This window comes from Parus major, chromosome 12 (genome assembly GCF_001522545.3).
Source record: "Parus major isolate Abel chromosome 12, Parus_major1.1, whole genome shotgun sequence".
Classification (NCBI taxonomy): Eukaryota; Metazoa; Chordata; class Aves; order Passeriformes; family Paridae; genus Parus; species Parus major.
The window spans coordinates 3,637,543-3,658,899 of NC_031781.1; the positions used below are offsets into that span (position 1 = coordinate 3,637,543).

Consider the following 21,357-nt stretch of genomic DNA (forward strand, 5'->3'; position numbering starts at 1 on the left):
GGGGACTGTGCCATCACACCCAGCCCTGGTGCTACTGGCAGGACCTGTCACCCTGCCAGCACAGAGGCACCACGGACTACTTGACTTTGGAGACACAAGGAGCCTCTTCCCTGGGGGCTGCACATCAGCGAGGGGAGCAGCCATTCCCTCCCAACTGGTGGGGACCTTCTGCCATGCCCCCTCCCCACGGGGGCTCTGCTGGCTGCTGCTGGAATGGTTGCTTGTGGGGAAACACCATCCCAAGGCAGTCAAATGTTTCCCTGAATTGTTTTGAATTTTAGAAAGATGGGATGAAGAGCTTGAAAAACACCCACTGCTGCAACATGGAATGCTGGAAAATGAATTTTCCATTTGACAACAAATCCCAACTACCTTTATATTATTTTAAAAGAAATCCAAAGGCCAGACATGACCTGAACTATCGCATTTTGTCCGAATTGATTTTAATAAAAAGAAGGCAAATACCAGCATGCTGCCATGGAAGGTCCTTCCTCATTTGTAGGCACAATTACTGCTAGAGGCACAGCTCAGTACCACGCCAGCCCAGGGATGTTCGGAGCTGGGTACACCCTGAGAGCTCACCTCCTGCTCCTTTGCCCGCGGCACGTCGGGGAGTGCCCGGCCCTCCTTGCTCTCCGCCTCTGGTTTGGGGGTCATGCTCTTCCCCTTTGGAGCGATGCTCTCAGGAGCTCTGGAAGGTTCTGGGGCAGCTTTGGGCAGGGGCTTTTCCTCTGCCGGCACCGGGGGCTTCTTTTCTGCTGGCGGTGGGGGCTTCTTCTCTGCTGGGGCAGGGCTCGGGGTCCTGCTCTGCTCAGCAGCCCGGAGGCTCCTGGCGGGCGAGGGTTGCTGCTCGGGGGGTGCCACAGGCTCGGCGGGCACGGGCGCCGGCGTGGGCGCTCTCTGCTGCTGGCCGGCGGCGGGCGGCTGGTGCCGCGGGGATCCAGTGGATGGCGGCTTTGCGGTAGGCAGTGGCATTGGGGCAGGGTCGCCGAGGCTGCCTTCGAGCAGCCGCTGAGTTTGGCAGTTCAAGCACAGCCATTCGTTCTTCTGCAAAAGAATGGAAGGAAAAGTCCTGTGGAAATTCTGGGAGCTTCACCCCAGCAGGGATCTCACGGAGGAGCTCTGCTGATGGGACACCTGGCAACAGTGCAGAGGACTCGGCCCACCTAAACCAAATAACCAGCTGTGGAGGGGCATGCAGCATCATAGCCATACCCTGCAAACCATCCACATCCAGCTTCAACACATCCCTACCCTTGTCCAGAACCCAGGGATGTTCAGCCAGAGGTACCATGGCTGTGGCACAGGGATTGCACACTCTCCAGCACAATCCCTCAGCATCATCAGCTCTTTGATTCTTCAGCCTTGTGGTATTTCAGTTTAAAGCAAAATTAAACAATCAAAGGCAGATTACTACCGTAGCTTTACACTTCTCAGCTCCATATAGCTCCTCTCTCACTCTGATTTGTTTTCTTTGATACAATAAAGGTTTAATAGCATAATCATAACACTTACAGCTCTTTTTTTCTAGGTTAACAAAAATACTGGGTACACAAGTACGCCAGAATTTCCCAAAGATATTACCCAAAGTACACGCTGTGCAGGAAAAGAACAAGACAATCTTGTCTAGTGAAATTCTCAGCAAGAGCTGTCGTTTTATGGCCTGGAAAAAGCAGAGGCAAGCGGGGTTGTGAGTGGCAGAGAGCCCGCAGGGCTACGGCAGGGGCTCTGCATTAAGAGATCACAAGCGCTTTCCTCCCCAGGGTCGCCCAAGGGCTATTTTTACCCACCCAGGAATGTCCAGGAATAGGGGCCTGACACTTTTCCTTTAGACATTTCAGCACCTTAAATCTTCCTGGTTTTGCTGCTAACAGTACAATATGCTCCAGATTCTTTTCCATGACTTCTCCACGGTTCCCAAAGCTTAGGGTGGCCAACCTCAATGGGTGGCTGGCCCTGAGGAGCTGTCATGCTGTCAGAGAGGTGGTCTTGGTCTTCAGTTGGACCAGTATAGGGCCAGGGCTGTGAGCCAGCTGTATACCCTGGGGCCATGGTCTGCCTGGAGAAGATGAGGTTCATCAAAATGACATTGAGGAAACAGCCTCAGGTGGTACTAGGGGAGGTTTAGATTGAATTTTAGGAAAAATTTCTTCATTGAAAGGGTTGTCAAGCACTGGAACAGGTTGCCCAGGGAAGCAGGGGAGTCACCATCCCTGAAAGGATTTAAAAGATACGTAGATGTGGTGCTTAGGGACAGAATTTAGTGGTGGGCTCGGCAGTGCTGGGATAGCAGTTCGACTCCATGATCTTAAGGGTCTTTTCCAACCTGAACAGTTCCATTCATAGATTCTAATCTATGACTCTAAATCCCACACCTATGGGACAGAAGCACTGTGATAGCCTTGTCATCTGCATCCCAGGAGTCTCCAGGTTATGATGAGATGCTGGAGATGCCTTGCAGCTGCTGGTGGCCAGGAGCAGCAGGGCTTTCCCACAGACACTTCTTCACTCCTGCAGCAATCTAGCCCAGGAGCAGCCAGCCGGCCCCATGCTCTCCAGGGAGCAGAGGGGCAGGAGGGCTGCTCCTGCACGAAAGGGGCAGGTGTAAAACATCCTCCCAAACAGCACCCTGCAGCAACCCCTGCTCTTCACACAAACATCTTAAGAATACATTAGGGCTTTGGAGGGCCATTAAAAAAATCCCTTTCAGTACAGTAATATTTAATTACTGCTTAATCAAAGAGAAAGTCTAATTAAGGGGCAAGTGCAGCCTATTGTATCTTAATGATTGCATTTGTCTTCTTTTGTTTCAGAACTCGTTCCCGTGCCTCTGAATCAGATCTGCTCGCCCCACTCTGCTGTGTAATTATTCCAGGCCGCAGAAGGAAATGTGATTGTGTGACACAAATTGAAACCATGCCTTATGGAAATACACAACCTTTCATTTTTCGTTCAGGAATCCCATTTTTCTTTGCCAGATCTCTCTCCCTGATGCAGACGGTGAGGGAAGGGCACGGTGCACGATGCATGAGTTGGATGTGTCAGGGCAAAGCTCAGCTCAGCTCCTGCCCATACCTGTCTGCCACACCATCACACCAGCTCCCAGCATGGTCCTGAAGGAGCTGGAGGAGATCAGCTTGCCTTGAACTACCCAGCCTGCCTCACTCGGATCCTTTACACACTCCCTGAACGGGGCATTGTATATCTTCATGAGTTCCCAACCTGACACACTTTGGTGACTGGGGAGCTCTGCATATGTGATGGGCACAACTGCTTTTGCCCTTCCAGGGAAAAATTCAAGCCCAGAAAGACCATGGAAGGCCAACACTGGCCACCAGGTACCAACTGCAGATGATGAGTGCCAACCAGGTCTCATTCAAGAAGCCCATGGAGAGGCAGGTGTCACTGCTGGTGTGATCTCATCAGCATGAGGTTTGGGGCTCCTCCACAGGCAGATCAGAACAGTACTAATCTATTCCATGGAAGTGTTCATGATCAGGCTGGATGGGGCTTTGAGCAACCTGGTCTAGTGGAAGGTGACCCTGCCCATGGCAGAGGGGTTGGAATGGGATGAAGGTCCGTTCCAACCCAAATTGTTCTACGATTCTATGATCTGATATCTCTGCAGGTTGATCTGAGCCTCCTCCCTGAGCTTCCTCCCAGCTGTGGCTCTGCAGCCATTCCTCTTGGCAGCTGCCCCAGTTTGAGCAGCTCACCCTGCCATCCTGCTCTCGTAGATGTGACAGCTCGACTCTTCATGGGATCGCACTGGGAAGTGGATAAGGGAAAATCTCTGTTGAAAATAGCTCTGCTAAAAAGATTGTGGAGCTCTACTCTGAAATGCCCCTTGTCTTTCAAAGCAGGCAGGAAGGCCTAGGTACAGCAGGAAGGCAGGAACCAAGGAAGGGCAGGCAGAGAGGGTCCTTTGGCTTTGCCAGCTGTAAGAGGTGCCAGCCAAGCCCCAGAGACAGTCAAATTGAGGCTGGCATATGCTGAGTTTGCATTTTCTCTTACTGGCTTTTGCTTCAGCACCTCTGGGGTCTTACAGGTTGAAGAGAAGCACCCTGTGCTTCAATCCAAACCCCAAACATGTGGAAAATGACTGAGGTTACAAAGGCAGAAAAGTAGCAAAAGGATAACTGAATTTTCCTAAGCTGTGGGAATGCCCCATCCCTGTGACAGCCAGTGCCACGTGGAGCTGTGTGTGAGCACAGACCGTGCTGCAGCAGCCAGCGCAGCATTTGCCATCACAGCTTGCACTGGCTGCAGTGAACACTCCAGCAGCAGCAGCAGCTGTGAGCTGCCCAGCTCCCACATGCACATGAAGCAGAGAGAAATCCTGCCCACAGCAGCTGTGGGAAGGTGGAGGCACGCAAAGCTGTCTGTGCCAGTGGGAATGCCTCTGGTAAATAATTCCGAGCTCTTCTTTCAGAGACCTCTGCAGCCCCATCAACCGCAGCACTGACACCTGTTGTATCTGGGGCTAAATCCCAGAGGGTCTCTGAGCATGCTGAAGCTGAGGCACCTCCCAGCCTTGTGCCAGTGTCCCACGCTCTGCTGGTGACAAATGATCCGTCCCTCTCCTGCAGTGTTATCAGCTTGGTGTTTGGTTATCCCACTGCACCTCTGCTCCCTCTCCGAGGGACAGGCTCTGAAGCAGTTTCCTCCTCCATATAACCTGGCCTCAGGCATTTCCCAGAGAACACAGCCAAGGGGATTAAGCTGCCCCTGAGAAAAATGCAAACATTGGAGGAGCGGCTGCTTTGCTAACAGCTTGTAAATCCCCATTGAGATTAACCAGATCCCACGAAGATAATAATAATTAGGCTGTATTTAGTGCTTTGCATGTCCAAACCCTTGGATGCCCAGGAAGCCAGGGTGCCCCTCGCTGGGGTGGAAAGTGGGTAAGGAGCTTATGGCAAAGACACGGCAGCTTCTGTCTGAGTCTCCACACTTAAAGATGCTGGAAACCTTGGCCCTGATCAGGATGGGGATTGGGCCTTGCTTGGCACTGAGGTTTACTGCCTTAGAACTGCAGTGGTGGTGGGTATGGCAGGGTTTAACCATGTGGAGCACAGGTCTGGGAGCTGGGGCTGGTGAAGGCTGTGGCATGCAGGGAAGATGGGCAACACTGCTGGGATGCAGAGAAGGCTCCAGGCAGAGGAAAGCATCAATAATTAAGAAGAGGGATGAAACCAAAGATGAGATGCCACCTGAAATGAAGAGGCCCTGGCATGGCAGGGCACACTGGAACACAGCCAGCCAGAAGTAGGGGGGTGAGGCTGCTGGGGGCTGCCCAGCCCAGCTGGTTATCAGCTTACAGCCTTTGAGGGTCACAGCCCTGATTCCTTGGGCTCTCTGCTTTCCTTGCCTCCAAAGAACTGGGATTTGCAGAAGAGTCACAGAAAAAAGTGGGTTTCTGGAGAGACAATCAGTGCTGGTGGGGTCATAAGAGGCAGGACAGAGGCCTGGGCACAGGGCATGGGGGACTGAGAGAAGACAGCTTCCTTTAAGACACTGTATCTAGGTGGGAAGGACCGTGCCAGTTTACAGCCCTGTGAGTGGCATCAGGGGATGCTGGGTTTGGCCACAATTCCTGCTGGCTCTGCTGAAGGGGCAGCAAGTGCTGTGCCCATGGCTGCCTGTGCTCCCTCCTGGGGGGCGAGGCAGGGTAGGGGGGGGTCAGCAGTGAGGGCTGCAGGGATGGGGGTGCTCCCAGCCTCCCCAGAGCTCCAGAACTGGCTGGCAGGTGGCCACAGCCGAGCTCGCCAACCTCCACCGGGTCTTACCCTGCAATTGTTTTAATTCACTAATGGGCGACAACAAAACTGTAATTAACAAAAATAGAAGTCTTCCCGCATAATTCTGGTCAACGTTACCACTTGGCAAGTTAATTAAATGCTCAATTCCCCCAGCGCCGCTGGGTTTTTTTAATGATGGAGCCAGAGAGCCTCAGCATCACAGTTAAACATAAATTCTCTATTCAATGACTTGGAGGTCTGAGAGGCTTGGTGGGAGCCAGTGGTGCCAGAAGTTTCCCAGCTTCTCCAGTCAGCAGCTGGTTACCAGTCCCACCATCCCCACCAGCCCCTGGGCTCCTTGGCTCAACCTCTCCAGTGCCTGGAAGATGCTCGGCCATGGTCTTTATCCCCACGCAAACTGCTCCCCACAATCTCACCCCTGGGACTCTCCTGGTTAATTATTCTCTACACAATCTATTTTACACAATCAAAACAGTATCTATTAAAATACTGGGACAAAAATCTGTACAAGATAAGTAGCATGAGGTACAAGTATCTCACAAGCCAGATCTCATCTCCCAGCATTAAATGCAGTGAATCTCACCAGAATATTTCATTTATTTGCTGACAAGTACTGTGCAGGGCTCATCACTGTGACAGATGGATGCCTGGAAAATATGGAAAACACTTCTGGTATCTGAATCAAGATCCAAATTAACAAGAACCTCATAAAATCACTTCCCAAGCCCTCTTCTCAGCCCCACTAGCAGGAAAGCTCCCTTTAGGAGGGCTCCTGACAACCAGACACCTTCCACACACCTTCCCACAGCAGAAATGGGGGCATCTCACCGTGTGATCCCAATTCCCTAACACTCTGCATCCTTGTGCTCAGAACACTGCAGCTCTGTCCGTGCTGTGCATGGTTTTTAGCACAGTGTTAAAGGAAAGGGACTAAATCATACTTGATCACTGGCTGCCAGGGCTGTTTCAGACCCACCTCAGGCAATGCCAGGGGTCTGGCTGGCAGGTTCTCCACCTTCTAAATGCTCCTGTACCCTTCCCAGGCAACCCTGGTGCTCACTCATTTCAGATGAGTGAGAAATGAGTGAGTACAGGCTGATGCTTACTCTCCCTTGGATTCTGCCCATTCTCCCAGCTGAACTGTCTCTCCAGAGCCCCTCCAAATCCCCTCCCCACACCTCTGCCAAGCACCTCTGAGCTGCCACAGTTTTGGGACAGGGGGAGGTGGGTGAGCTGAGCAGTGCCAAAGGTTCTTTTCTGGGATTCCTGATTACAGAGGGAAGGATATACAACAAAATCTGACCAGAGCACGTTCACAGAGAGAGCTTTGAACAATCATGTGCCATCAGCAGACAACCACAGGCCTGGTTTTACCTCCGCCCCAGCCCTTATCTCTCCTAGGAGGCTGAGGCAGTGATGGGATTTGAAACGAGGGCAAGGAAAGAAAACGTGCGCTGTGACAGCGGAAGCACCAGAAATCAGAGCACCAGAGATCAGGAGGAGAGATGGAGCACACGCAGGAGGTGCTTGTGGGATCTGCACCTGTGGTGAGAAGAGACCAGAGGGAATTCAGGTGCCCCAGTACCAGACCAAGGGAAACTGGGGGCAGTGCACAGACAGGGGCATCCCTGGGGAGAGTGTGGGGTTCTGTGTTCCACACCACCATTGACAGCCACTTCCAGGACACAGGACAGGGCAGAAAGTGTGGGATACTTTATTACTCTGATGATGCCTTTTTTGCTCTAAAATCACCTCAAAATCCCACTCAAGCTAGATGCAGAACTGTCTGCATTAATGCTGCTAACTGTAACGCTCTTTCTGAAGCTTAGCATGTGTCTAGATACAAATATATATATAGAATCTGTAAACAAAATAGAGCACTAAATGGAACTCCCAAACAGTGGTCAGCAGAGCAGGTCATGTCTCTGGACCCCAGCAGCCACACACCGATGCCTGCTAGGCTGGAGGAGCGAGTGGAGCATCCTTCTCCCTGCCTGGCTCCCTCACCCACAGAGTGGAATGCCACTCCCACTCCCGAGTCCATCTGCAGGGAAAGGCGGAGTGGGGACTGCACACACCTCGGGCAGCTGAGTCTCCTCAGCTGCCAACTGCTCCACACTAATTGACTTCATTACCATCAACTGGGCAAGTTTTAGCACAACCCCGGGCTTGCAGATCAGCTCCCCTGAAAGCCACCACAGTTATTTCAATCCCTTGCTATATATAGTGTTTGACTAAGCCACCCAGTGATGTGTTTTCCAGCAACAGACTATTCTTATCTGTTCCTGTGGCCTGTCTCAGGCTGATGGAGCTGATGGTCCCTCCCCAGCTCTATTTTAAATGTGTGTGATGTATTGATGGCCTTCACACAGCAATAATGTGATTAAAAACAGCATAGGGTAATGAGCTCGTCGGGATGAGCTCTGCCTCACAGGGCTTGTTTTCTGCCTCCCATCTGCTCCACTTCATCCCTTCTCTGTGCTGGGACTACTCTCAGGTGGAAAATAGAAAGAGAGGATGGAAGAAGCTGCACACGATGGCTGAGCACTGGAGCTGCTGTCAGCATGTTTGGAGAGAAGGGAAGGAGATGGGCAGAGGCATCTCCCAGCCCCATGACGGCTGGAGGGAAGATGGTGTGTATCGCACCAGTGCCCCATCCCCTCCCCAAATCTACCCTGAGGGGACCTGGAACAGGAGCAGGGTGTCAGCTCCACAATCCATCCCCTTAACTGGTGCCATGGAAAGGGGAAGGCAAGTAGAGATGGGCAGCCAGACAACAGCCAGGTGCCAAAGTGGCCACTGCTGTCCTGTTCCTTGTCTCTGCCTTCCCCTTGCACGTCTCATCCCAGGGATTACACTCCCTGCTCCTGGCTGCAGTAGGGATGTAGTGGCCCTCCACAGCAGAGCCTGAGGGTCAGCAAAACAGCTCCCATGGGGCTCACAGCCTCCCACCCTGCGGCTCAATGCTCCACATAGCCAGCAGAGGATTATTCCAGCTGAAAGTCTTTGACTGATGAGTAATAGCAACGCTACCCTCCGCTCGCCTTCGAGGAATAGCTGTGCTTTTGCCAAGTCCAGCTTATTCCACTGCAGCAGCCGATGGCCAGGCCGGTGAACACCGCCATGCCAAGGGGAAAGCATCACAAGCCTCTGAGGCTGTAGGAGAGCTGCAGATGGGGTTGTCCACCATGACCAGCCTGCACCAGCTGCAGGTCCTTGCCCAGCTGCAAACCCCACTGTCTGTGAACCTTGGGTCAGGGTTTCCCATCCTGGCCAGTACCTCCTGTGGCAGAAGTGAAGGTGGATTCATAGAATTATGGAATTGTTTAGGTTGAAAAAGAGCTCTAATATCGAGTTGAACTGTTACCCCAGCACTGCCAAGGCCACCACTAACCCATGTCCCAAGTGCCACATCTGCATGTCTTTTAAATCCCCCCAAGGGTGGTGATTCTACCACTTCCTTGGGAAGCCTGCTTCAGTGCTTGACAAACTCTCTGCAAAGCCATTTCTCCCAATGTCTAATCTAAACCTCCCCTGGCATAACTTGAGGCTCTTTCCATTATCCTAGCACTTGCTACTTGGGAAAAGAGACCAACCCCCTCTTGGCTACCATGTCCTTTCAGGTTGTTGTTGAGAGTTGAAGTTTCCCACTGACCCTCCTTTTCTCCAGGCTGAGCCCCCTCGGCGGCTTCTCAAAAGGACCTGTGCTCCAGACCCTTCCCCTGCACTGCTGCCCACTGCAGTAAACAAATGGACTTTTTGGGGTGCTGACCTGTGGACAGGTATCCTGCTCTGCCATCCCCTGGGCTGTCCCAGCTGCTCCCAGAGAAAGGGTCCTTCCCAAATTTGGCTTGACAGAAGCTGAGGAAAATGCCACCAACTTTTCTATGCTATCAGGAACTATGGCGTTAGTCAAGCTCAGACTACTTTTTGATATTGTTATTTCACTGTTGGACCTGAAAAATTTTATTCCACAGAACTGGGAAAGCAGCTCACCTTGACTGACCCAAATGCCAAGGGGCCAGTTGGACAACCGGTTTGGAACATCTGGCTGGGACCCCAGAATAAACCACTGGCTCTGGCATCTGGCTGAAGCCCCCACAGCCAGCAGCTCCCACCCTGGAAGCATCTCATCCCCTGCATCCCTGTGTGGCCATAGCTATGAGCCAGGCTCCCCCTGCTCATCTCTGCCCATCTTCCATCCCTTCCAAAATTAGGGCAGCTGCTGCGGCAGGAAGCACCTTCTGTATTTTTGGAGCTTTAAAAAAAAAAGAAAAAAAAAAATCCTTTTTGAACGGCAAGAATGTTTCTAAGTCAAAGGATTTGAACTATTTTGCAATCAAGGAAGCGTATTTCCAAACGAGCCGAAGGCGAGAGCCTGGGTGCTGTGTGGGCTGTGTGAAGGGGCTGCTAAAAAAGGGTACACAGCTGTCCAAAATTTGGAAACCGGTGCTTTTGCAGAATATATATAGATATCCCTCCCCACTCAACATATTTCCTTCCAGTTCATTAGATTAAAAAAAAATAACATTTTAAAAAATCAGTAGGATATTGAGGAGAACACTTTGATGCTTTTGGCTTGTCTAAAAGCCATAAGACAAATTCCCAGGGCTGTGGATGAGCATCCATTTCCCTTGGGAATGGCCTGCTGAGCAGCAGTGTCACTGCCATGCTCCTGCACTAACAGACATCCAGCAATAAATCAGCTGCCTTTGGGAATGGGAAGCAGAGGAGCCACCTCCCAGCAGGGCAATGGTGGTGGAGATAAACATGAGTGGGTTTCCCTAGAGATGGTGAGGAGACATGGAGGCCAACCCCAACCTCCTTTAACAGGCCATTCTCTCTGTTACTATCAGCCACTCCCACTGCACCTGGTCACCCCTCAGCACTCTGGTCAAAATTTCACATTTCACCCTTAATTTCCCACAGTTGCCACCACTGGGTAGCAGCTTTGACACTCATTTATCTCTGTTGTTACTTCCAATCTGGATGTGCTCCTGTTTTTTCTTGGCTACTGGCTATCACCACACATCTTCTGCTACCTTGACCATTACCTGATGCTTCCTTCTGCAATGAGCAGGTGGAGATAAAACTGACCCTGACCTGGGATGGACTCAAGATGGAGCATCTTTCCAGAGAAGTGGGAGAAAAGTCATGTCCAGGCTGGACAGCTGGAGGTGCAGTGATGGGAGGTGACATGTGAGCAGGTGCTGAGTATTTAAGAAAAAGGATAATAGGAGGAACAAGAGAGGAAATCTGATGCTGAAAGCACTTTTCATTTTCCTTTTCACTGAGCCTTACTATTCCTCTCTGTTTCATCTTGGAGAAAGAGCTAAATTAACTACCAGCTCAGTTCCGAGAGACTGGATCCAAATGGATGAAGTATTAAGAAGATTTTCTGTTCACAATAAAATCCAGGCAACGGTATTAAAGCAGCAGAGGGTTTGGTCTGGTTTTCACAGATTAGCTATGGCTGTCCCAAGGATGGCAAGCTCTAATTTTCCCATTTTGCTCCAATGTGACATTTATAGAGCTGTCTGGATCATTTCCAGTCATTGCAGACCAGACTGGGATGACCATCACCTAACCATGTAGAAGAGAGGAACACAGCTCTTGTTCTCTACCATGTCCAAGCTCCCTGTCCCTTCTCACCCACACACAGACCAGTTGTTCCCAGTGCACCCTCCCTGAGGACTCTGCTGGGTTCCTGCCCTGGAACTGCCAGGGATGCACTCACTGAGAAGCTGCATCTTCTCAGCAAGCTCCAGTGCCATCCAGCACAGCTCTCCCTCCAGCACCCAAACCCACTAGCACTGAGCCAGGAGTCTACTCTCCCCAGCTGATAAAGAAGTAATATATTGTTCATTTTTGTCTGAATCGATCTGGCCATGCATTGTAATTTACTCTGTGATTGGGTACTCCTTAACGAGATTTATCAGCCTGCCAACCAGCCTTATCTTTAACAGTACCCATTATCAGGATGTATTTCTCAGCCAAGGTTAGCAGCAGCAGGAGCATCTCTGAATGCCAGCTGCATGGTAATAATCCCACAATAACGCCCAGAAGATGTGAAGCAGGTCCATCAAGAGCCCATATCCAGTCACCATGGACCCCAGTCCCATTGAAGCAGGTGTGGTGTAGGTGCAAGGTGTTCCTTGTGCCTATTTCACACACGTTTGACACAGTACTGGACTCCTCAGGAGCCATTTCAACCCGCATGCAGAAGATTTCAAGTCTGCAGCAAAAATAATGCCTGCTAAGGGAAACCTGGCCAACTCTACAGAAAACAAATGCACTACTCTATATGTTTTTTCAACAGAATGGAAGAAAATCCAAGAAAAGCTAAGTTTATCAGAGGAGTCTTATTTAACCAAAACCTTCTTTTTTCATAGGCACTAGTGTTGACTAAAATATCCAGCCATACAACTAAGTAATTTGCTGCATCTGATAAAAGCAGATTCAAGCTGTCTGATTGCTCTGTTTTAAATTGCAGAGAGCCCCAAGTGTCTATCAGACACTCATTTCCAAACCAGAAAAAAAATCAGCATCTTGGGAAGCTTCAGCTTCTTCCCCCTAGGAGCTGCTGAGTCCTCTGTCCTCTCACAGAGCAGTCCAGCAGCAGCAAACTGGGTTTGAACCTTTTTCATGATCACAAGGGATTATTTTCAAAGCAGGCTGGAGAACCATCAGTGGTATGCTTGAAAGCTCAGGACATCACAAACCAATGTCCTGCAGCACCTGCACATAAAGCTTTCCAAGCTTTAAAAATAGTTTTAGGTTTTTTTAGTATTATCCCAAGAGACAACCCTCTGTTGGCAGAGACCAAAACCCCCACGTGGAGGTGGCTGAGGCTACTCAGGGCTGTACTGCCCTGAGTAAGAGCCACTAAATCCCTCTTCCCATGGTCCTTCCATGGGGAGCAGATATACCACTGGAGGAGACAGCTGCATCCACGATTTTTGCCCTGAAATGCATGTGTGCCTAGAGGACTGGATGCTTTGGTTTCTGTGGGCAGTGTTGCTTGACCACATTAAATGACTGCTGCTTCAAAAAAGCCCAAGCACCCTGCTCCAGGCTTCAAGGCTGTGAGTCCTAATTCCAGCAGCAGAAATATTTTAATTAAATGAACTACCTTTATGGAATAAATCAAGCGATAAGCTTGAAAAATTAACTCCCATAATCTTTCACGCTGCTGTGCGGGTCAATAAACTATTACACTAAAAGGCTGGGAAATGTTCTAGAAACATGAGTTGTTACAACGGAGATGGATGAGCCATTTTACTTCCCAGATTATACAGAGCAGCATCTTTCCACTCATGCCTTGCACACCCTCTCCCATCCCCTCACCTGTTGCCCATGGCAGAGCTGGAGTGGCAGGGCCAGCATCTCCCACCTGCTTGGGGTACAGTTCCCAACCATCCTCCCCAGGAACACATCCCCCGTCCTCACCATCTGTCCTCATCTTGAGTGTTTCCTGACTCCTTACAGCCCACATTTTGGGCACTCTGATGGAGTCAGGAATCATGAGCTGCCTACAGAGGGATAATGTGCCTTGGTGGGGCCAATTCAATTTTTATCATCTTCAGAATTTACTTTAAACTTAAGATTCTTTTGAAAACCACCTTATTTTAACTTAAACTCCTGTTAGGAATAGCTGATAGCCCCCCAGCTGGCACGTGGTGATTTGGTGTGACCCTGACCTGGATGGATGTTCCCACCAGCAGTGTCCAGTCTCTCTGGAGCCGGGAGATAGGAACTGGCTACAGCTGTTGGGGTGGAAGAGCTGTGACTTTCCATCTCAATAGTAAATGCAGCAAGAATGAAGATGAGAAGCCAAAAAGAAATGAATTGGTGAAGTTTGCATAAAATGGTTGCTTTAAAAAAAATTTAGAAAATCACATGAATCACATGTTTACTCAATTTAGTATGATCTGTGAAGGCATTTCCTTCCCCAGCTGCCCTTTCTGCAGACAGACAGATGCCTGTGGGACTTTGTGGCTCCTGAAGCCGCAAGAGGAACCACCTCACATAAACCCTTTAAGTAATTTAAGAAGCTCCACTTCAAGAGTAGTTCGGGGCCACTGCAGAAACCTGCTCCTCTAAAGGCTGGCAACACTCCCCTGACTTCCAGCCTGAAGAAAAACACAGATTTTTTAAAAATACTTCTGCCTAGCTCTAGTTTGCTCCTCTTCTCCTCATGTCCTATTTGCTCTCGGCAAACAGATGACTGTTGGTCATACTTAACAGCTCTGAGTAAACCAGGGAATTATGTAAAGAGGGGAATTTCACAGCTCCTTCGCAGACCCGAGTGCGGGTGTTTGTTCCCAGCAGCCAGTGGGATGGATTTGCTGCCACAGCTCCCTCACCCGAGCTGGTTCTCAGCCATGCACATCCCGAGGATCCAGCTCCAGAGCCTGGACACAGCCCACACCTGCAGAGCCATGGGCAAACCCACAGATCCTGTCCTCAGACCCACATCCACACTTTGTGGGGTTATTCCCAAACCAAATACCTTATTTCTTTGTCAAACTAGGATTGCTTTTCTTTTTCTTTGATAATATTTTGTCTGAGTCAACCAAACCCTTCTGAAATCAATGCTAACTGCTTCAACAAGCTTGGGAAGCAGGTGCTCTTTGAGCTCCAAACAATTAAAATATCCTAACCAAAAAAAATCTCTAAAGCAGCCCTTCATGTCAGAGCTCAGAGACTGCTACTTATCTCCCAGTCATGGTACAAATAATGGCCTAAGGCTGCTGGCTGTGGCATGGGACAATACAAAACATTCAGTGATCCCATCTGAAAATCCCCAAACAGATCAGTAAAATTAAGAAATCTGTCTTACTGCTCCCAATGGCATCTCAAATTCCCCCAAATCCTCCCTTTGTGTTCCAGTGTTTTGTTGTACTCTCTTTTCCATTATCCCATGGCAATGAGGTCTCTGGACTAACTTTGAAAAACATCTTCTCCCCACCTCCCAACCTCACCTTTCTTCTTGGTTTTGTGTTGTGAGAAACACACAAGCAGATGAAGGACTGTGCTCTGCCATGTGTTGGGACACCCTGCCGTGAGTATTCACATTTTTGGTGTAGAGAGGCCCCCAGAAAATCTGCCCTTGAGGCTTTTCATCATTCCAAGGAAAAGGCTGGTGGAGGTGGTCCTACATATATTTCCTTACAGTAACTCCTTCACAAGGAAAGCACGGGAGAGGGCATCAAAGGATAAGAGCAGCACGAAGGACTTGGGCCGTTCTCCAGAGACTTAAGGTCTCCTAATGTAGGGTTTATTTCACTTAAACTATCTAAAAATTGGGCATCCAGTCTCAGCAAGCCACCATCTGCCCCAGGTGGGAGATGAGCATTTCCAGAATGAGAAGCCAAATCCCTTGCAAGAAGGCATCACCCTGGGTTGGTACCACTCTTTCCATCAACTTGGACAGATAAACCCGAAACTGGGGCGGGGATGGGGGCGTAGAGAAACCCTCCCCTCCCATTCCCAGAGGCCACAGCTTGCCCAGCAGAGGGTCCCTGTGCTGAGCAGCCCGGGCAGAGCAGAGGCTCCCTGAGCACAGCACCGCTCACCCGCAGCATGCTGCCTTATTTTAGCAGGCAGAGCAGATGGCAGTGGGAAGATGAGGAGGCAAAGCAGCAGTGAAGAGAACACTTTGGAAATAAAGCCCCATGCTCTGCTGAGGGGGTCTGGTGCATTTTGGTGCTTGTAGCCAGAATGAGCTTTGAGGCAGCTCAGGGGTTCGCTGGTGGGGGACCTATAGCCATGGAGAGGAGAGACAGGGAAAAGCCTGCCCTGGTTCCCAAATACTGCTTGGCACAGACAGGGACAGCTGGCACTGGCTCAGCACGGCCTCAGTGAGGCAGAAACAGAATTGAAATAATCCTCAGCAAAGGAGGCAGAGCCTTTGCAGAGGCTGCTGAGAGGGTGCTTGGGCCAGGGGCTGGGGAAAGCTGGGATTGTTCCCTTCCCCGGTGTCACCATGGATTTCTGTGTGGCTGAGCCTGAACATCTCTCAGGGCTGGATCTTCCCTCTGAAACACGGGATGCTCTGCAGAGCACCCTGGCTTTTGTGCCTCTCTGAGTCTCTGCAGAGCTGGGGACCACAACAGCAGCACACAGGGACCAGTCCAGCACTGAGCTTGGACTGCAGTGTGTGCTGGGGAAGATGGTTTACTCACACCTATCCTGTGCTACCTGCCAGCACAGCCCCCCTGTGCCCCAGAGGCTGAATCCCACAGCATGGCTGCTGGGACGCTCAGAGATGACATCCCAGCTTCCTCCTGTCCCCTCCACCTGGTCCCACATCCACTGTGACCAGCGGGATAAAGCGCAGCAGGAACCAGAGCCACAGCATCCCCCAGATCCCTGTGCCTCCACTTTGCCCTCCAACACACAAAATGTAACTACAGCAGCTGTACCTTTCAAAATGTTTCTCTTCCAAACACCCAGAAAGTTGTTTAAGTTGCAAAGTATTACCTGGGGCTTTCTCATCAGCTTCTTAATTAGATGAAACGATTTGCTTTGTTGGGGAATCGTTTCCAGGAGCTCCTAAAGAGCTTTAAAATCAGCTCTAGGAACAGCCTCAGAAGTGAAAGGCATTTCAGCCGGGCAGCAAGTCCAGCACTGGGCTACACTTCTGCTCACCCCCACCCCAAAAAATTCCATTCTCACAAAGAATTGAAGTAATTTTTAAGAAAAAGTTTGATATTCGCTTCTGTTAATGCAGGAGGCTCTCCTCGCTGAGCTTCTCAAGCTGCTATTCTCAGGCTGGGGGCATATTTAATTCCTGAATTCCTGGCATTACCCTTGCTGGGAATTCCAGCTCCCGGCTGCTCTCAGCGCACCTGGTGTTTGGCTGTGACTGACTATAAACCAACCACCATTCGGTTTGCAAACAACTATTTAACAACCCAAAAGGAGGATGTGTTTTTCAAAGAGAAGGTGCCAGCATTCCTGTTAATGGGCTGCTTACTTAGCTCATTTTGTGTACTGCCTAGAAGATCTCACTTCTCTAGGTGCCATTTCAAGCAACAGATTTAGAAACTCTTGGCAAAGTACGAAGTAATAAATAATTCTGGATGTCCTTTTGCCAGAGGGTGGACACATAAACTCCTGCTCAGCTTCCTGAGGGTGTGGCTCCCTCTTCAAACTTTGTGTCCCATTTCTTGTCCATTTCCTTATGTCTGGCAAGGACTGCCTTTAAAATTTGGGGGATTTTACATTAAAATTAATTGGGTGGCTGAGCAGCCACTTGCAGGTGGAACTTCCTTTCATCACCCCCAATGCTGGAGGTGATCAGTCCCAAGCAGATCTTCCTTCTGGGAGATCACAGAATCCTAGAATAGTTTGGGTTGAAAGGGACATCCAATATTATCCAGTTCCAGCCCCCTGCCACCTTCCACTAGACCAGGTTACTCCATGTCCCATCCAGACTGTCTTGAACACTTCCAGGGATAGGGTATCCAGAGCTTCTCTGGACAGCCTGTTCCAGGGCCTCACCATCCTCACAGCAGAGAGAAATTCAGTTTGCACTGGAGCAATCAATGTCCTTAGGAAGCAGGCAAGCCCCTGGAGACACCAGAGCCCTTGCTGGCCCAGCCTCTGGCACTGTCCTCAGCTTTGTCCGTTCCTCAAGGGACATTTCCTAAAATTTCCCCATTTTCTCTGGGAATTATCACACATTTGATGGAGCATTTTATCCCCCTGGTGCTTTCTAAATATTGCAGGGTGAACACACAAGGGAAGGATAAGCGGAAGCCCAAGCTCTGGAAATGTTCACAGGAGCAGGAAAGGGACAAGAATCAAAGTAGGAAAGGAGTGCAATCATTGCTGGATCAAGCATAAGCATCTCTGTTAATGCCCTGGCTTACAATTACAATCACTTACGTTAATAATGGCACCTCCTGGTTAATCCCTCCTACACTCCCAATCGTTGGAAAGGAACTAGTTTGCAGCTTTATGTGAAGAAAGAGACTATGGAAGCATCAGGGTTTTTAAGGAATCCTGTCTCACCACCAAGGAAGCTGCAGCGTGGCTTCTGTCTGCACTGTGGAGCAGCTGCTCTTAAGCACAAAAAAATAGGGACTCATAGGAAAATGAAGATGTTTCAGATTAAATGACAGGGGCAGAGATGGTGCTGAATGGGCTGACTGAAGGCCAAATGAACAGGGAGTGGAAAATGGAGGGACATGTCATTCCCTCTTCTGCTCTGTGGAGAAAATGCAGATGGAGGAAGCCAAGGTTCACAAGGTCCTGTGACAAGGCTTTTAAGCAGGTAAGAGGCAGCAGAACCCCCTGGAGGGGGTCAAAGTGCCTGTAAAGGTTTGGTACCCAACTCCTCCTCATGCCAGGATGTGGGTGCCCTGAAGCCATGGAGGATTTCCTCTGGGAGAATAGAAAATTAGTATAAACCTATTTCTAGCATGTGGGGCTTTCCCACCCGGCACCTGCCCTGGGGTGCCACATGGGGACCCACTATCTGTGAGGGTCTCACACCTCCAGAAGACAAGCTACCCCTGTGAAACATTTTCCTCTCAACTTTCATAGCAAATGTCAACCAAAAAGTCATTCAGTCACGTGTTTCCACTCAATCCCTGGCCCCTGTGAAAAATCATTGGAAAGGTGGCTGTGAGGTGGCCACAGGCCACACTAATAGCTCCACCACTGAGACTGAAAACCAGGGTAATGTAAGAATGGAACACTGCTCAAAATATCCATTCAGAGACCTTCCCAGGCTCAGAATCTTGGTATGCTTCAAAGAATGAGCTTACTTTCATTTTCTATTTCACTTTGGTGTTTATTTTAGCTTCAGGCTGGTGCCATCCACCTTCCCCAGCTCATCAGCTCAGTAACCAGGCCAGGAGGAGGAGGAAGGAGCAGCTCCTTAGTGTACCTCTCTGGTCCATTCAGCTTTCTGCCTTTTCACATGCTGTGAGGTTTTGTGCTTTGAAATAAGAGGCTGAAGTGCCCTGGCTCACAGGGCTTGCTCCTCGCTGCTGCCTGGCAGAGGATGGCTGCGTGCAGGGAATGCTGCACAGGAGCTTGGGTGGGTCCTGGGCACTGCAGCACTGCAGAGCCCCCATTCCCCCAGCAACATTAATTATACAAGGCCTCCCTCTCCGCCACAGAGGAAGGCTTTGTTTCCCAGGAGAACAGAGTTTACTCTGCTGCAAAGCAGGGAGACTTGAGAAGAGAGATGATGGTGAGGCCTCAGCTCCCCATCCCACATCTCCTGGTGGTGCCACCTGATGGCACAAGCTTGTGTCCCTCTAGGAAAGCCTCACCAGCAACCTGATCATCCCTGCCCATGGTAGGGGGATTGGAACCAGATGGGCTTTAAGATCCCTTCCCACCCAAACGATTCTGTTGGAACTGAGGAAGAACAGGAACATCCAGCTGGCCACCTCCTGAGAAATAATTTAATGCCATTTTTTCCATAGAATTCATTGTAATTTCTTCCCTTGCCCAGCAGCATTTTCTCCAACACCCAGTGTACTCCTTGGGAGATGGGATCTTAGTCCTTACCTCACATGGCTCGCCCCAGCACAAGTGTAGTCAGGAAAACAGAGCATCCCAGCACACAGCAAGGGCTGAATCCTGAACTACATGGTATGTGGAACACTATTAAACCAGGGTGAATCCCTGCATTGGTTGAGTTGTAAATACCACAAACTGTCCTTCAGGTCCTGCTGATCCTTACAGAAGGACACAGCCTTCAATAGCACACACTGTGACAAAGGCTTGGACTTTTGTCAGCAGCACAGCACCAATGCCCTTCCAGTTCCCAAGCTGCCCACGTGGACTTGTCCTGCCTATAGACTTCACCAGCATAGTTTGGATGTGGCAAGAAAGGAAACAACATAAGAGCCTGGCCTGAGCTAGCAAAACCCATCCCCAACAATCACATCCCATCATCAGTATTCCTGTTGGATTCTTTCCCAGCATGGCCACACACTTCACCGTTGGCAGCTCCTCTCCTCACACATTTTATTCCACAGACCTTTACAGATCCTAAAGTCTGTAGGATACAACTGTAAAATACCACTGGGCTCAACAGGAAAAACGATGGTGCTTTGGTAAGTGGATTGACACCAGGAAACTCAGTCTGAGATGCTCCCATTTCTGCTGGAAAATTGAGCATCTCCACTGCAGCCCAGTCCTAAAGCTGCCTCCTCCTCAGCCCACTCAGAAATCCACTGTTACAAAGCCAATTAAACGCTCGATTAAGTGTCCCAACATGTTCCCAAATAAAGCATTAACATGGCATGTTATTAAAAAAAATAGAAAGAAGAAAGATCCAGGTTGTATAATGGTCTGTGAGCCCATCAGGATAAGCTGTGGCTGCTCCCAAGGGTGGAAATAGGAGCTGAACAGTCCAATCCTCTTGCCATCTCCCACTAAAAGAGCTGTTTCTCTGTCTGCCCATCACAGCTTTAGACCAAGAGGCTGATTTAGGTGGCTCCTCCATCCTCATCATCTGCTGCTGGTACCTGCTCAGGGGCCACAAGCCCCCAAGGTGCTCCTCAGAGCAAAGGTTCCCTCCAATCCAACACCCCATACAACTTTTGCCTTTCCAAGAGCAGTGTCTACCACCACCTCCACCAGCAGCTCCTGCTGCAGGCAAGGGAGAGGTCTAGGACACAGGAGCCCACACACTCCACCCAGCAGCCTGGACTCAGGAGGGGTCAGTGCTGCCATGTCCTGCCAGACCCCAAGGAGCCATCACAAACATCATCCAAGTGTGATTCAGACCCCTCTAATCCAAGCACTTTGTCTCCTAGGGTAGAGATGGCAATAACCTGCTGATGTTGGGTACCAGTCCCTACACTGGGGACTAATTCTGAGCTTCTTCAGACACTCACTGTTCAATGAAAGACACAGCAGGAGCAGGAATGAGTGTCCAGGCTGTCTCCATTCCCCTGAGAGCTCCATGTCTCCTCTGTACCATTGCCCTCCTCTTCCCCTGCCTTCCTCCATCATCTCCTGCTAGTTGCTGCAGCTGGTACAGCGTTAGGAGGATGACAGAAGAACTCCCTCACTTTTCCCCCATGCCAGCTATATACCTAAGTGAGGTGTCCACTGAGGTCTGCAGCAGCTCCCTGTGAGGGGGACTCATCTGGGGAGCTAAGAGGACATCCCTGGGTTGGTGCTGCAGTGGACATCAGCAATACTGCCCAAAGCAGCAGAGAGACGCAAGGCTCCTCGAGGCACAGAGCTCCAGGCATGCCCCACCAGAACAGCTGCTGGCTCTGACTTGAACAGCAAAAGCAGAAAGACCTGAGCTTTGTGAATGGGCTTTTTTTTCCTCTCCAGTACATATATATACATCTATATGAAACCCTTTCTGATAGCTATAAAACACTACGGCAGCTTTAGCTTGTCCTGCTTCCTCTCTGTGCTTCCACTTTGCCTATTTTTGCTGCCTTCAACCTTTCATGTGCACAACAGTAACTCTTTTCAAAGCTTCTCAAGGTCAAGAACGTCCCTAACAAGGTGCATTAGGGCAGTTATTGATCTTCTCTCAGCCTTTCCCGGAGCTGTTCCAAACTGTGAAACCTCAGTCGGGTGATGGAAAGTTACTCAGGCC

At 50.1% G+C, this 21,357-nt stretch overlaps 1 protein-coding gene across 2 annotated transcripts in view; it reads right to left on the minus strand.

Annotated features, from left to right (window-relative positions):
- The window catches only part of BSN (bassoon presynaptic cytomatrix protein), an 83,966-nt gene that overhangs the window by 14,731 nt on the left and 47,878 nt on the right, over positions 1–21,357 (minus strand). For both annotated transcript variants that reach the window (XM_015641292.2, XM_015641291.2), the window contains exon 4: positions 583–1,047. In XM_015641292.2, the coding sequence (XP_015496778.1) occupies positions 583–1,047 (465 nt within the window). The remainder of the gene's footprint in view (positions 1–582; positions 1,048–21,357) is intronic.